Source organism: Diaphorina citri, unplaced genomic scaffold, assembly GCF_000475195.1.
Source record: "Diaphorina citri unplaced genomic scaffold, Diaci psyllid genome assembly version 1.1 scaffold193, whole genome shotgun sequence".
Classification (NCBI taxonomy): Eukaryota; Metazoa; Arthropoda; class Insecta; order Hemiptera; family Psyllidae; genus Diaphorina; species Diaphorina citri.
The window spans coordinates 30,079-46,676 of record NW_007377630.1 but is presented as its reverse complement, the minus strand read 5'-3'; the positions used below and the strand labels follow the sequence as shown (position 1 = coordinate 46,676).

The window sequence follows — 16,598 nt, the reverse complement described above, 5'->3', positions numbered from 1 at the left end:
ATGTGGTATGCACTGAGAAAAAAAAATGTGACAGTTTAGGGTGGAAGAACTCTATTATTGGGTTACTTCAGCCTAGTGCTATATTATAGTGTTGAGCTTCCCGATACAGAGTTCAATATACAGAGGAACCCAGTCACCCGATTGGGCTGTCGGTACCCCAGTTTTTTTTTTCTCAGTGTGTGTCGTAGCAGGCCCATCCCATAGTATGTCTCTCATCAGACGCGCGTATCTTGGGACAATGGTTCGCCTTTGCCTTGGGCAATATTCTCACTGCTTAGTCTGGCTTCGCGCAGGTCTTCAGCTGTCAGTTGTTCCACGCTAATGGCTAGGGGCGGCATATCCTCATCTAGACTTAGTCGCGACAATTTTTCGTGCGGTATTTCCGGATCCTCGGCCGTGCGTTCCGTCAGACAGAAAGTCATGATGAATGCACACACTGAAATCATAATTAAAATTAACTTTTATTAATTTATCAGGCTTCCATTTATTATTTTTACAACATAACAACATGGACTGAGCCGAAAGAAAAAAAATCCTAGCTCAAGCGTGCCTACGTTACCAAATGTTAAACTGTCCAAAGAAGCATTAGCTCTCCAAAAGCAAGCCTAGCCTAGCCCTCTCCTCTACATAACAACTAAAACATTGTATGATTGAAGGAATTATGTGGGTTCTCTGCTACTAGCCTTAAAGGTGTGTCCACACACACAGTCGAGCGGCCGGCCGTCGATCGATATCGATGGTCGAGGGAAATCTATGTTGTCGAGGCAGTGTGGACGGTTTAGTCAACATCGATCAATGCCGCGATGGCCGGCCGACTATGTGTGGACAGTGGACACCACCTTAAAAGTTGTCTGAATAAGCAACAGGGGGCATTTTCAGGCTATAGAGGTTCAGAGTTTCAGAAATCAGATTAAAGGTTATTATTATTATTTTTTTAAAGAGGTTTGACAGAGGGAACTGTAACTAATGATTCGTCCAAATTCAAAATTCTGCTCTTCCATTGGCTATTACACTTGTAAGATACTTTTCCATACTTTGGTGATTTAGGGCACTGAACATACAAAATTCATATAAATGGTATACCCATCCGTAAAAGCAGAGCTTGTGCCACGGATTAATGCCAATCAAAATTTATTTAAAAAAAATATTATTTACAAACATAATCTTCTTCTTTTTCTTCGAACAGAAATGAAGTTTGATCAAGTAATACTTTTGAGTGGAAGCTAACCTTTAGGCGATGATAACGCTGGAGGGGTTTCTCTATCACCTAACACTTAAAGGTTCATTATTATGTGGTGAAATTGTTAAATAAAAGAGGATAAAATGCCATGCCTCGGCTGGGATCGAACCTAAGCCCTCCTGTTTATCAGGCGAGCGTCTTGACCACTACGCCAACGAGGCAGCATTACTATTACTAAGTGCCTCCTCTGCAATCAATTCCCTTTTTTCACTAATCTTTTTACAATGATGCCGCCACTGAAAATGGTATTTCTTTAGTAGAAAGAAAAAAAGTAGCAAAGCAAGGGACAAACAGTTAGGTAGTAGTATCTAAATTGGGAAGGTTAACAGTTAGAATGACTCACCCAAGTTGATAGCAGCCAAGAACAGGAAGGATACCTGGCAGGCTCTTTCAATGAACACTGAAAACAGGAGACTGCCCAGTAGAACCCCCACTCTGCCGCTGATCATAGTCATGTTCACTGCCAGCGCTCTGAGGAAAGAAAAATAGCGAAATGAATTGGAAAGTCTTGTATGAAAATATCCATTTATCGGGAAATTTAAAGGGTTAATAATTTGTGGAAAAAGGGGGAAAAGGTGAAGTAATATTCGTTTTCAATACAACCTAATAGTTAAAAGGAATAATTAAAATCCACGAATATACGAGTTTTCCGCCCCAGGCGAGAATTGAACCCGCAGGCCAGCGCTTACAAGGCAGAAGACGTAGGCATTAAATAAATAAAGAACACCTAAGCTGGGCACTACTGGGCAGTAAGGCGCTCAGTGTACCACGTTGCATATCTACATGGTTCCAAGGCGTTCACTTTTCCCCTATCTGTATTGTAGCTAAATTATTGTCACCTAAATTATTTCATCTCTTTATTGATTCTCGTGGTAAAAACAATAGGAATACACTCACATTAGTATTTAAAATATGAACCACCTAAGTATCTCCGCATACAATTAGGTACTATCTACTTATCTACAGAAGTACAGTAAGTAGGTACTAACTACCCACAACTCATTCTGGCGGCCCTTAAAGTCGGTCACGAACCCCCAGATCAGAGAGCTTGGAATCATTCCTGTGAAACACAACAAAGAGAAGATAGGTATAGACCAATAGAAGATACTTGAAGGAGAAAAGGGTATACTGAGGACTGATTTGATCTAGACATGACTGCCATGAAGATACACGCTAGTATGACTACTTGGAATGAGTAGGACCAGGGATATACTCCTATACAGATGGCACATAGGAGCACAGACACAACTGAGGAAGAAATAATGGAATAATCCAGATTAGATTAGAATATACCCTGTCTATACTGCAAGAAATAGACTGTAGTAGACATGACTGCCATGAAGATACACGCTAGTATGACTACTTGGAATGAGTAGGACCAGGGATATACTCCTATACAGATGGCACATAGGAGCACAGACACAACTGAGGAAGAAATAATGGAATAATCCAGATTAGATTAGAATATACCCTGTCTATACTGCAAGAAATAGACTGTAGTAGACATGACTGCCATGAAGATACACGCTAGTATGACTACTTGGAATGAGTAGGACCAGGGATATACTCCTATACAGATGGCACATAGGAGCACAGACACAACTGAGGAAGAAATAATGGAATAATCCAGATTAGATTAGAATATACCCTGTCTATACTGCAAGAAATAGACTGTAGTAGACATGACTGCCATGAAGATACACGCTAGTATGACTACTTGGAATGAGTAGGACCAGGGATATACTCCTATACAGATGGCACATAGGAGCACAGACACAACTGAGGAAGAAATAATGGAATAATCCAGATTAGATTAGAATATACCCTGTCTATACTGCAAGAAATAGACTGTAGTAGACATGACTGCCATGAAGATACACGCTAGTATGACTACTTGGAATGAGTAGGACCAGGGATATACTCCTATACAGATGGCACATAGGAGCACAGACACAACTGAGGAAGAAATAATGGAATAATCCAGATTAGATTAGAATATACCCTGTCTATACTGCAAGAAATAGACTGTAGTAGACATGACTGCCATGAAGATACACGCTAGTATGACTACTTGGAATGAGTAGGACCAGGGATATACTCCTATACAGATGGCACATAGGAGCACAGACACAACTGAGGAAGAAATAAGGGAATAATCCAGATTAGATTAGAATATACCCTGTCTATACTGCAAGAAATAGACTGTGGTAGACATGACTGCCATGAAGATACACGCTAGTATGACTACTTGGAATGAGTAGGACCAGGGATATACTCCTATACAGATGGCACATAGGAGCACAGACACAACTGAGGAAGAAATAATGGAATAATCCAGATTAGATTGGCAATTTGGCACGAATCTGTTTAGGAATCTGGGTCACAAAGCATATTCCAATTTATTCCATGGTGACCACAGAAACCCATGAAACATCTCCCTTAACATGAGAGGCAGACTCTTTCAGTTTTGGAATTTTTTCAGCAAAAAATATCAAAATTTCACATAGAGGCCCTCTTTCAGATAACTATTGAAAAGACATAAGTGGCCCATGGCAGCAAGTGTGGTAAACGACTTGTCTTTGATTGCCAAGTTGACCCGAATCATTGGTTCCAAGTTTTCCCCGTTATTTTCCCCCGAAAGAAAAAAAAATCCTAGCTCAAGCGTGCCTACGTTACCAAATGTTAAACTGTCCAAAGAAGCATTAGCTCTCCAAAGCCAAGCCTAGCCTAGCCCTCTCCTCTACATAACAACTAAAACATGGTATGATTGAAGGAATTATGTGGGTTCTCGGCTACTAGCCTTAAAGTTGTGTCCACACACAGTCGAGCGGCCGTCGATCGATATCGATGGTCGAGGGAAATCTATGTTGTCGAGGCAGTGTGGACGGTTTAGTCAACATCGATCAATGCCGCGATGGTCGGCCGACTATGTGTGGACAGTGGACACCACCTTCAAAGTTGTCTGAATAAGCAACAGGGGGCATTTTCAGGCTATAGAGGTTCAGAGTTTCAGAAATCAGATTAAAGATTAACCGGCTGGGATTGAACCCACGCCCTCCTGTTTACCAGGCGAGCGTCTTGACCACTATACCACCGATAATGTAATATTGTAAAAGCTTTTGTTGAGGCCCTACGTCCACCTCGGGATCACAGGACAAAACTCAAGTAAGTCAAGCCAATATTGTAATACCTATGAATGTGGTGGAAAAAAAATGGTTTTCCTCAATTTTCTGACTCACCTGAGCGTGGTAGGGAACTGTTGCACGGAGCATGCCAGCACGAATGTGACTGTAGTAGACATGACTGCCATGAAGATACACGCTAGTATGACTACTTGGAACGAGTAGGACCAGGGATATACTCCTATACAGATGGCACATAGGAGCACAGACACAACTGAGGAAGAAATAATGGAATAATCCAGATTAGATTGGCACGAATCTGTTTAGGAATCTGGCTGCCAAAGCATATTCTAATTTCTTCCATGGTGACCACAGAAACCCATGAAACATCTCCCTTAACATGAGAGGCAGACTTTTTCAGTTTTGGATTTTTTTCAGCAAAAAATATCAAAATTTCACATAGAGGCCCTCTTTCAGATAACTATTGAAAATACATAAGTGGCCCGTGGCAGCAAGTGTGGTAAACAAATCACCTCTGTGCTGCCTCTGAGTGCACAGAGGCAGAGGGGCATACTATTATCTTTGATTGCCAAGTTGACTCGAATCATTGGTAGCAAGTTTTCCCAGTTATTTTTCCCATATGTTTGTTTCCCTAGTGTGTTTGTTAATTATTGAAATGTGACCTTACCGTACAGCTTCTTCTTCCCCATAACTCTCATGAGGAAGTTAGCCATGATGTAGTAGAAGAACGTACCGGCACCCACCATGGACGCATTACTGTACACACGGGAATCTATCACAGCCTGCCAACAGAAAGGAGACGTTTTATTTTTAGTATCTATCTATGTATGTATTTTTAAGTTCCGAGGCGCCTATGGCGGCCGATTTTTAGTGGAAAATTTTCCATCCCAAAATAGGTACTGTTATTAGGAATCATAAAAAGTATCAAAAATCTGGTGTGAACATCACACGACATTCTACAACATTTGCGAAATATACACGTAGGTATATAAAAAAAAGATGATGGCGATCAGAAGAAGGTATTGGAACTTGCCGAAACCTGGAAACAAATCATGAAATAATGGTCTCGTAGAGTAGAAAAGAGGTTTGACAGAGGGAACTGTAACTGCTAAGGTCTTATCGTCCCGAAATTGAAGAGAAAAGAAAAAGAGGATATGAGAAAGCCAGCCGTTTCGATGAAATCCGCCCCGGGCGGGAATCGAACCCGCGACCTAGCGCTTACAAGGCAGACGCGCTACCAACTAAGCCAACTAGGCTGGCAATGGTCCTGTACTCTTGTTATTAACGCACTCGAGCACGGGGGTTGTTAAATAAATATAAATAAATGCCGTTTCTTTGTGATATTATATCACAACTTTGGTGCTCACTGCAGCATTGAAGGATCTTCCAAATATCTCAATAATCTCAGCACCCAATGTTTACCTACAACCTACCATGCTGGCACCGGTCGGGGGCACGGTTGGTCCAGTGGTAACGCGCTTGCTTGCCATGCAGAAGGTTAGTTCAGATTATAGGGTAGAGCGTCTGCCTTGTAAGCCCTAGGTCGCGGGTTCGATTCCGGCCGGGGCGGACTTTATCTTAAACACTTGAACAGGCAAGTTCGTTCGTTTTCGTTCTCGGAACGGCTGGCTTTCTATTTTGTCCTCCTTCTCTCTTTTATTTCGGGACGATAAGACCTTAGCAGTAGTTCCCTCTATCAAACCTAAAAAAAAAAAAAAACTNNNAAAACCACAAAAAAAAAAAAAAAAAAAAAAAAAAAAAAAAAAAAAAAAAAAACTGATATGTACTTACTGACCTCTCCTCTCACACTAGGTCTTCTCTAGTGAGAGAGTTCAGTATTATTTTCCAAGGTTTGTATTTTGAGGTGAAATCGCGCGACGTAGTCCAATGCGCGACAGGCCTAAAGAGTATCACACTTACCGGATAAGACTCCCTCGGGTTGCCCGTATTCCAGGAGTACATACACTGGAACACCTTCAACGCTTCCTCTGTCCTTCCATGCGTCATGAGGAACTTGGGCGTCTCGGGCATAAAGTACACCAGTAGGGCGCCAGACAGACTAGGCAGGGTGGACAGCATGAGAAAGATCCGCCATGAGTTGATGAGGAACGTGTTGAAAAAGATATACTCCATGTTGTGTGGGATGATGAAGTAGGCAACCACTGGAATAGAATAGAATAGAAGCATATGAGCAATGCACCAGACAGACTAGGCAGGGTGGAGAGCATGAGAAAGATCCGCCATGAGTTGATGAGGAACGTGTTGAAAAAGATATACTCCATGTTGTGTGGGATGATGAAGTAGGCAACCACTGGAATAGAATAGAATAGAAGCATATGAGCAATGCACCAGACAGACTAGGCAGGGTGGACAGCATGAGAAAGATCCGCCATGAGTTGATGAGGAACGTGTTGAAAAAGATATACTCCATGTTGTGCGGGATGATGAAGTAGGCAACCACTGGAATAGAATAGAACAGAATAGAATAGAATGGAATAGAAGCATATGAGCAATGCACCAGACAGACTAGGCAGGGTGGACAGCACGAGAAAGATCCGCCATGAGTTGATGAGAAACCTGTCGAAAAAGATATACACCATGTTGTGCGGGATGATGAGGTAGGCAATCATTGGAATAGAATAGAATGGGGAGCATAGTAGACAATCACTCGAAAAGGAAAAATTATGAAGGATAAAGGAATAATTTGTGGAAAAAGGGGGAAAAGGTGAAGTAATATTCGTTTTCAATACAACCTAATAGTTAAAAGGAATAATTAAAATCCACGAAGATACGAGTTTTCCGCCCCAGGCGGGAATTGAACCCGCAGGCCAGCGCTTACAAGGCAGAAGACGTAGGTAGGCATTAAATAAAAGCTGGGCACTACTGGGCAGTATCGCGCTCAGTGTACCACGTTGCATATCTACATGGCGAGTTGATGAGGAACGTGTTGAAAAAGATATACTCCATGTTGTGTGGGATAATGAAGTAGGCAACCACTGGAATAGAATAGAATAGAATGGAATAGAAGCATATGAGCAATGCACCAGACAGACTAGGCAGGGTGGACAGCATGAGAAAGATCCGCCATGAGTTGATGAGGAACGTGTTGAAAAAGATATACTCCATGTTGTGTGGGATGATGAAGTAGGCAACCACTGGAATAGAATAGAATAGAAGCATATGAGCAATGCACCAGACAGACTAGGCAGGGTGGACAGCATGAGAAAGATCCGCCATGAGTTGATGAGGAACGTGTTGAAAAAGATATACTCCATGTTGTGTGGGATAATGAAGTAGGCAATCACTGGAATAGAATAGAATGTGGAGCATATGAGCAGTGTCTCAGATAGACTAGGCAGGGTGGACAGCATGAGAAAGATCCTCCATGAGTTGATGAGGAACGTGTCGAAAAAGATATACACCATGTTGTGCGGGATGATGAGGTAGGCAATCATTGGAATAGAATAGAATGGGGAGCATAGTAGACAATCACTCGAAAAGAGGAAGGAAAAATTATGAAGGATAAAGGAAAAATTTGTGGAAAGGGGGGAAAAGGTGAAGTAGTATTCGTTTTCAATACAACCTAATAGTTCAAAGGAATAATTAAAATCCTTGTACATACCACGAGTTTTCCGCCCCGGGCGGGAATTGAACCCGCAGGCCAGCGTTTACAAGGCAGAAGACGTAGGCATTAAATAAATAAAGAACACCTAAGCTGGGCACTACTGGGCAGTATCGCGCTCAGTGTACCACGTTGCATATCTACATGGTTCCAAGGCGTTCATACAAAAGTGTAGTTCAAGATGTTTTTAGTAGCTATTTCTGAAAATTCCGACAGAACAGACCCCAACTCTCCAATTAGGAGTTAAAGTAAAACTTGTATCGCACTCTGTTTACCTGGCATGGATTTTTTTTTTTTTTTTTTTTTTTTTTTTTTTTTTTTTTTTTTTGAGACGAATCACAATACGTAATTTTGGGCATAATTGTAATTAATTCAATATGTTTTTAACTACTACTGAAAATTCCAACAGGACAGACCCCCAAATCTCCAATTAAGGGTAATCTTTTTTTGAGACAAATCATTGTCCTTTCGGACGAAAAGTTATTTCGTTCAATTACCTGGCTGCAGGAGGGATCCAAACGAAGTAAAACAGCCGGTCATCATGACTATAGAGTCCCGTCTCGACTTATCGAAGAACTCCGAGAGGTAAGCATAAATCAGGGAGAACGGGCCACAGATCGCTATCCCCGCTAGGAATTTGAACAGGATCAGGTACTCGAATGATTGAGAGCAGCTGAGGCAGAAGCTGGCTATGCCGTCTAGGAGGAGACCCAGGTAGAGGGGCTTCTGACGGCCCATGACGTCGGAAATGAAGCCCCAGAAGAAGCCACTGGTGATCATTCCTGCGGGGGACAAGATGGAAAATGGGTTGGTTAGAGACAGAGCACAGGGAAGAAAGATCAAAGTACCTACTAAACATATATGGGTTTAAAAAAAAAATGGAAGGATTCTCAAATTCCACCCAATCAAATAGATTTAGAGCTTCCCCTTTTGAAAATCTGAAGAGATACTACCGTTGACTACACTATTGAGGATGGAAGTATTGAAAATATACCGAAGTAAATCAGGGAAAAAACTATAGCTCACGTTTTCATACCGGAATAGATGGCCCCATTGAGCAGTCCCTTCTTGAAGCTGGTCAGGCCGAACTCACACGTGGCCACTGGTAGGATGAAAGACATGGAGGAGGTACCAAAGATGGCGCTCATGGAGGCCGGGATGATGGCGATCAGAAGAAGGTATTGGAACTTGCCGAAACCTGGAAACAAATCATGAAATAATGGTCTCGTAGAGTAGAAAAGAGGTTGGACAGAGGGAACTATAACTGCTAAGGTCTTATCGTCCCGAAATTGAAGAGCGAAGAAAGACAGGATAGGAGAAAGCCAGCCGTTCCAAGAACAAACATTATCCCATTAGGATAAAATCCGCCCCGGGCGGGACCCAAATCCATTCGATGAAATCCGCCCCGGGTGGGAATCGAACCCGCGGCCTAGCGCTTACAAGGCAGACGCGCTACCAAGACAACTAGGCTGGAAATGGTCCTTTACTCTTGTTATTAACGCACTCGAGCATGGAGGTTGTTAAATAAATAATAAATATAAATAAATGCCATTTCTTTGTGATATTATATCACAACTTTGGTGCTCACGGCAGCATTGTAGGATCTTCCAAATATCTCAATAATCTCAGCACCCTATGTTTACCTACCATGCTGGCACCGGTCGCTATGCACATTTATATTAGATAGCTACTCATTTTCCTCACAAGACTGAGTGGGCCCAGCAACAGCCAGCCAAGGAATCAATCATTCGCATGATACTAATTTTTTCGACCGTGCCGGGAATCGAACCCGGGTCTCCCGCGTGCAAGGCGAGTGCAGTGACCACTACACCGTGAGAGCTGACTAAATGAACCTAAATTACATTGAAAATACTTACCGGTGCTGGATATTGCTGTTTCGAAGTCTGCCGGTGCGTACTGGTTAAGTTCAGCATTCCCATTGATATCTGTAGGATCAGAAAATGGGATATTAAATAGGATCAACTCAACAAAAAATAGGATGATCTCATCTGAAAATGGGATAGCAAAGTACAGCCAAATCATCAGAAAATGGGATTATCTAACCTGAAAATGGGACATCCAATCATGGTCAACTCATCAAAGAATGGGGTTATTTCAACAGAAAATAGAATATCCAATTAACCCATTAGTGCATAAAATGGTTTTTGCTAGTTTTTGTGGAATATATATCTTCGAAAATTGGGTGTTTCGTGTCTTGAAAATATTCAGGAGATTCGATTGAAAGTGGGATAGGTATACAAATAACTCCGAATTGCGGACTTTTTAAAGGCATTTAACGTCACTGTTTCTTAAAGTTTTTAGAGACGACACTTTTGCTCCTTAGTCTCTATTCAAGCTACCCTCCTCCTCACATAATAGGCAAAGATAGAAACAGACTACTATCACGTGACTTGACTTGATAGTAGCATGTTTCTATCTTAAGCCAGCCTAGTTAGCTTAGTTGGTAGTGCGTCTGCCTTGTAAGCGCTAGGCCGCGGGTTCGATTCCCGCCCGGGGCGGATTTTATCCTGATGGGATAATGTTCGTTCTCGGAAACGGCTGGCTTTCTCCTATCCTGTCTTCCTTCTCTCCTCGATTTCGGGACGATAAGACCATAGCAGTTAAAGTTCCCTCTGTCAAACCTCTTAAAAAAAAAAAAAAAAAAAAAAAAAAAAAAAAAAAAAAAAAAAAACAAAAAAATCAAATTATCATCATCCACTTCAAATGGTTAGTTCGAATTTGATGGACTTTGAACTCCACTTCTGGGGCCCGTCGTCTTTTAAGAGAAGAGAGCCATGTAAGCTCTCTCTCTCTCTCTCTGCCCTTTGTACTGACGATAGCCTTTCATTTATCTTAGATTTGGGCTCACCCTGTATTCACCAAACTCATATAGGTATTACAGGGTGGCAGAGGGAGGGGGTTGGAGGCCCATAAATTTCAAGCTTTTCTTCTTTTTTCTCGACGTAGGCGCTTAAAAGTCTCGGGCGCTGATTTATTTCTCTTCCAAGGGAAGTGAAGGACATCCATCAGTCTCATCCAGGGCAAGTGGAAGTGCCTGTGAGGAAGGAGGGTGGTGTAGAAGGTGAGATTTTTTTTTTAATGCCAGGACAACAGTTAAGCTGATAAAAAAAAAGATAAAAAAAAACCTTACCTTGGCACCGCCTTCGCATTACTTTAAGGCAGTGTTTCTTAAATAGTTTGGCCCGCGGAACCCTTTTTAAAAGGTGAACATCTTTGCGGAACCCTGAACTTTCAAGATTGCACCCCCCACCCCCACAGTTCCCTCTATCAAACCTCTAAAAAAAGCTGTATAAGATGAAATACCTACCTAGTCTAAGATGGTCGTTTTGAAACTGCATTTTATCTAGTGTATGATTTTTCCAAAATATCTCGCGGAACCCTTGCCGTCAGCTCGCGGAACCCCTAGGTTCCGCGGAACACCAATTAAGAAACACTGCCCTAATTCACCTACAACCATCAATTGGTTTTGCGTCGAGATATTGAAATTGAAATTGAAATGGATTATATCATCGTAATCCCGGACAAGAACAAGTGTTATTGATTCCAACAAAATCAAAATAATATTCAAGTGTTTTGTATGTACATATTTGCTTTGTATATAAATTTGTTGGTAACTGATTAGATAAGATACTTGAGATTGGATAAGAGTACGTATCTTAACAGTTGTAAGTTTTTTTTTTTTTTTCTTTTTCAAGTGTAGGGACACCCGCTTACTACTAGGGCTTCTCGGTTTAAGCCACCTTGCCATAAAAAAAAGACGTAGTAGACTTTTAACTGAGAAGATCAGTAACTGAGTAACAGTACATCAGGTTTTTCTACTTCACTTTTTTTACGGTCATAAAAGCTCCTCAGTTGTCTTCACGAGTCTGAATACACTCCAAAATATCCAACAGCATAAGCACCACCCTCGCAGTCGCTTAACTTGAGTGATCTACACTGGTGCGTTTACCGGGCTATAGCCTCTGGTCATATTTAGTCTAGGGTATACAATCTCACATTACAGTTAGGTTACCTCTAAGCATACTAGATTAGCTACCTATTTAAAAGAAGAAACTCGGATAATTATTGGCTGATTGTAGTAAACAAGCGGCTAATTATCAGACACAAAATCCCCCATTTTACATATTTGTGTAAACGGAATCCACCGCGAAATGTGGCGTCAGTAAAGCATGTGTAATGTAAGTCACTCACAGACAGTCTGAGAGGGATTGGCGGAAAAACCTTGAGATCCAGCTATCTCAGACGGTTTGAGAGACCTAGGTCTGAAGCTTTCCCGCCAGACACGTTCCGACTGGCTGACCAGAGCCAGGTATGTCAGATTGTCTGAGCGTGAATGGCAGGCATTAGGATTAGAACAGAGAGAAACTCGGATAATTATTGGCTGATTGTAGTAAACAAGCGGCTAATTATCAGACACAAAATCCCCCATTTTACATATTTGTGTAAACAGAATCCACCGCGAAATGTGGAGTCAGTAAAGCATTGTGTACTGTACGTCGCTCACAGACAGTCTGAGAGGGATTGGCGGAAAAACCTTGAGATCCAGCTATCTCAGACGGTGTGAGAGACCTAGGTCTGAAGCTTTCCCGCCAGAAACGACTAAGACAGGAACTGAAAGTAGTTTAAAAAAAAAATTCTTAAAACCTCTCCGAACACTCTAAGCCTAACCGCCCCTAGAAGGTAATCCGGTTTTAAAATTCGACCCCTACACTGGTGCGTTTACCGGGCTATAGCCTCTGGCCATATTTAGTCTAGGGTATACAATCTCACAATACAGTTAGGTTACCTCTAAGCATACTAGATTAGCTGCCTATTTAAAAGAAGAAACTCGGATAATTATTGGCTGATTGTAGTAAACAAGCGGCTAATTATCAGACACAAAATCCCCCATTTTACATATTTGTGTAAACAGAATCCACCGCGAAATGTGGAGTCAGTAAAGCATTGTGTACTGTACGTCGCTCACAGACAGTCTGAGAGGGATTGGCGGAAAAACCTTGAGATCCAGCTATCTCAGACGGTGTGAGAGACCTAGGTCTGAAGCTTTCCCGCCAGAAACGTTCTGTCTGACCAGAGCTAGGTATGTCACATTGTCTGAGCGTGAATGGCAGGCATTAGGATTAGAACAGAGGTATAGGCCATCAGCTATTGAAATTGAATAAGCCTCGCTAAATCCGGCTGTCAAAATAAGAAAAGAAAGTATCAGTAAGTTATTTCACCTCTTTATTGGCCTGGTAAAAAAAACTATGGACTTTATTACCTAAAAAAATAATAAATAAAAACAAGAAAAAAAACTATTTGGTTAAGTTGTGGACCCATAACTTGAGACTATAGAAGTCTAAGACGGATTATTTCCATTACAGGTAGGTTTTCCCCTATCTGTATTGTAGCTAAATTATTGTCACCTAAATTATTTCATCTCTTTATTGATTCTCGTGGTAAAAACAATAGGAATAGACTCACATTAGTATTTAAAATATGAACCACCTAAGTATCTCCGCATACAATTACTATCTACTTATCTACAGAAGTACAGTAAGTAGGTACTAAGTACCCACAACCCATGGGGACATCGTAACTTGTCATTTTGACAAGAATTTACTAGAAATACTTATAACAATGTTATCAGTAATGTCTAGTCCACCATAAAGTTGGTTTTAACCTTCAATTTTGTTTGCCCTCTTAAAGAAAACAAAATATAATCTAATGAGGTAATAATTTAACAATGTTGAAAAAAATGCTAGATTTACAAAATAAACCTATAAAAAATGACATAAGTTAGCTAAATACTAGATTTAGGTACGCTTTTACGCTAAGAAACTCTACAGAGGTAGTTTATTTTCCTACTTTGGTGTTCTACACCATATTATTAATATGTACCTAGGTACTGAGGTCTGTCTGTAAGTTCGTATGCGTCAATCATCATTTTGTGCGCAGTGATGGACAACTGGTGATGGAAATTTCCAAAACTAACAAAATACATGTTCGGTATTTTAGAGGTTTTTTGGTAGGTGCTATCTCAAGGCGATAAAATAAACTGAGTGGTAAGAAGGTAGGTGAAATAGGTTTTAAATATTTTTCGGCTGAGATAAGGTGGTTTCCCTTTTACACGACATTTCACTACCGAAGCAAAAAAATTGATAAGAAAATAGAGTCTAAAACAAGGCTTTACCTACTGTAAATAGTGTGACTATTGTAATTTGGAATGCGACGTTGCCTAAATTAAACAGAGCTAATGTTCTTCATAGGAGCAAGAGTTCACAAATGACAACACTTTCTCCCCTTCCGGCAACAATGTCCCACTTTTAAAATCTACTACGCAAAGGCGATTCAAGGCTAAAGATCCGCATTTGACGTATTTGCCTTGTGAGATTTTCAAAGTTAAGTTATGATGGGAAACGGGGAAATAGAACGTTAATGGTGGGGAATACGAAAATGGAACATTGTTCCAGTTCCCCATTTCCCACCATAACACCCTCAAAATTCCAAAAGGAAAATACGGCCAAGGTAAGCCACTAACCATCAGGTAGACCTGACAGGCACACCCTCATCAGGTAGGTATACCTGACACCTGATGAGGACACACACTATCAGGTAGAACTGACTCTATCAGGTATATCTGACATTCGGACCTTTTCAGCCTCTTCATAGGAGCAAGTGTTCACAAATGACAACACTTTCTCCCCTTCCGGCAACAATGTCCCACTTTTAAAATCTACTACGCAAAGGCTATTCAAGGCTAAAGATCTGCATTAAATTTGACGTATTTGCCTTGTGAGATTTTCAAAGTTAAGTTATGATGGGAAACAGGGAAATAGAACGTTAATGGTGGGGAATAAGAAAATGGAACATTGTTACACTTCCCCATTCCCCACCATAACACCCTCAAAATTCCAAAAGGAAAATACGGCCAAGGTAAGCCACTAACCATCAGGTAGACCTGACAGTCAGGTAGGTGTACCTGACACCTGATGAGGACACACACTATCAGGTAGAACTGACTCTATCAGGTAGATCTGACATTCGGACCTTTTCAGCTGGTAGGTATACCTGACACCTGATGAGGACACACACTATCAGGTAGAACTGACTCTATCAGGTAGATCTGACATTCGGACCTTTTCAGCCGTACCTGATGAGGTCTACCTAATAGTGAGAGGCTCGCCTAATGTTTTGCCATGCTTACCTGTTGCCAGTTTGCCATTGGTTTTGCCATTTTTCGCCACCTCATTCTTCTCGTCACTCAAGTCTAGACCGCTGTTGTGATAGGACGTTTCATAACCCAAATCCAGTGTGCTTCCTTGCAGCTCTTTCTGGTCCTCGGCATTCTCTTTTCTTTTCAGGACGTCTTTCATGGTTGAGAGGTTTTTATATCTGCTTCCTTGCAGCTCTTTCTGGTCCTCGGCATTCTCTTTTCTTTTCAGGACGTCTTTCATGGTTGAGAGGTTTTTATATCAGTCTTTAAGAGATTGCGATATCAGGAATTTTTATATCAGTCTTTGAGAGATTGCGATATCAGCAAAAAAATGTGATATCAGCTTTAGAAGAAGCAATTTGTGAGCGTTAAAGGTTTTAATGGCCTTTATGTTGATAGCTCTATTTCAGGGGTGTTTCAAAGGTTTTGATAGCCTTTATGTTGCTAGCTTTTTGGTGAGCTCTTTTCATGAAATTTTGACCACCTTTGAGATCACTGTACAATGGGACGTTTTCTAAAATATTATATCACAGTTGCTATAGGAAAAAATGTGATATCAGCTTTAGAAGAAGCAATTTGTGAGCGTTAAAGGTTCTAATGGCCTTTATGTTGATAGCTCTATTTCAGGGGTGTTTGAAAGGTTTTGATAGCCTTTATGTTGCTAGCTTTTTGGTGAGCTCTTTTCATGAAATTTTGACTACCTTTGCGAGATGTGAGATCACTGTACAATGGGACGTTTTCTAAAATATTATATCACAGTTGCTATATAGTTTTACTACCCAATCGAGGTAGTCTTTTTGGATTTGTCGCTTTTGCTGTTAGAGTGGTTTTAATATCCCTTGAGAATTCTCCTTCGACCAGGTATTAGCTTTTGAAAGTTACTTCGAGGTTTTGTAGAGATCAAGGATGTTCTCTAATTTTCCGCTGTTTCAAGCAATTCAAAGAAATTCCTGACGAAAAATCCAAGTGCTGACGAAAATTCTAAATGACTTCTAACAATGATTTATCTGGGAAATTTCTTTGCGTATTACTCCATTGTCGCTTCAAATAGTATAATGCTTCTTATTTTGAGTACCACAGGAGTGGCTCTTAGTTTTATGAGACCGATGATGGAGGATTTTGAACTTCTTCATGTTGATGATGGATTTGGAATAACAATGATTTATCTGGGAAATTTCTTTGCGTATTACTCCATTGTCGCTTCAAATAGTATAATGCTTCTTATTTTGAGTACCACAGGGGTGGCTCTTAGTTTTATGAGACCGATGATGGAGGATTTTGAACTTCTTCATGTTGATGATGGATTTGGATTGATCTCTTCCACCCTTGACTGTCTGAAACAAGAAGAAAACATAATTATTGTAATTAATCCTTCGA

General features: G+C 40.9%; 1 protein-coding gene across 1 annotated transcript; it reads right to left on the bottom strand.

The window, feature by feature from the left end:
* Positions 1 to 15,763, bottom strand: LOC103505753. Its single transcript, XM_026821007.1, has 12 exons — positions 15,520 to 15,763; positions 15,213 to 15,400; positions 9,883 to 9,951; positions 9,042 to 9,203; positions 8,503 to 8,787; positions 6,661 to 6,843; positions 6,191 to 6,587; positions 5,413 to 5,422; positions 5,051 to 5,165; positions 4,480 to 4,636; positions 1,584 to 1,711; positions 1 to 436 (listed from the first exon to the last, which is right to left on the bottom strand). The coding sequence occupies exons 2-12, from the start codon at positions 15,379 to 15,381 to the stop codon at positions 216 to 218; spliced, it is 1,896 nt and encodes a 631-aa protein (XP_026676808.1). The 5' UTR covers positions 15,382 to 15,400; positions 15,520 to 15,763; the 3' UTR covers positions 1 to 215.
* Positions 15,764 to 16,598: the final 835 nt, after the last annotated feature.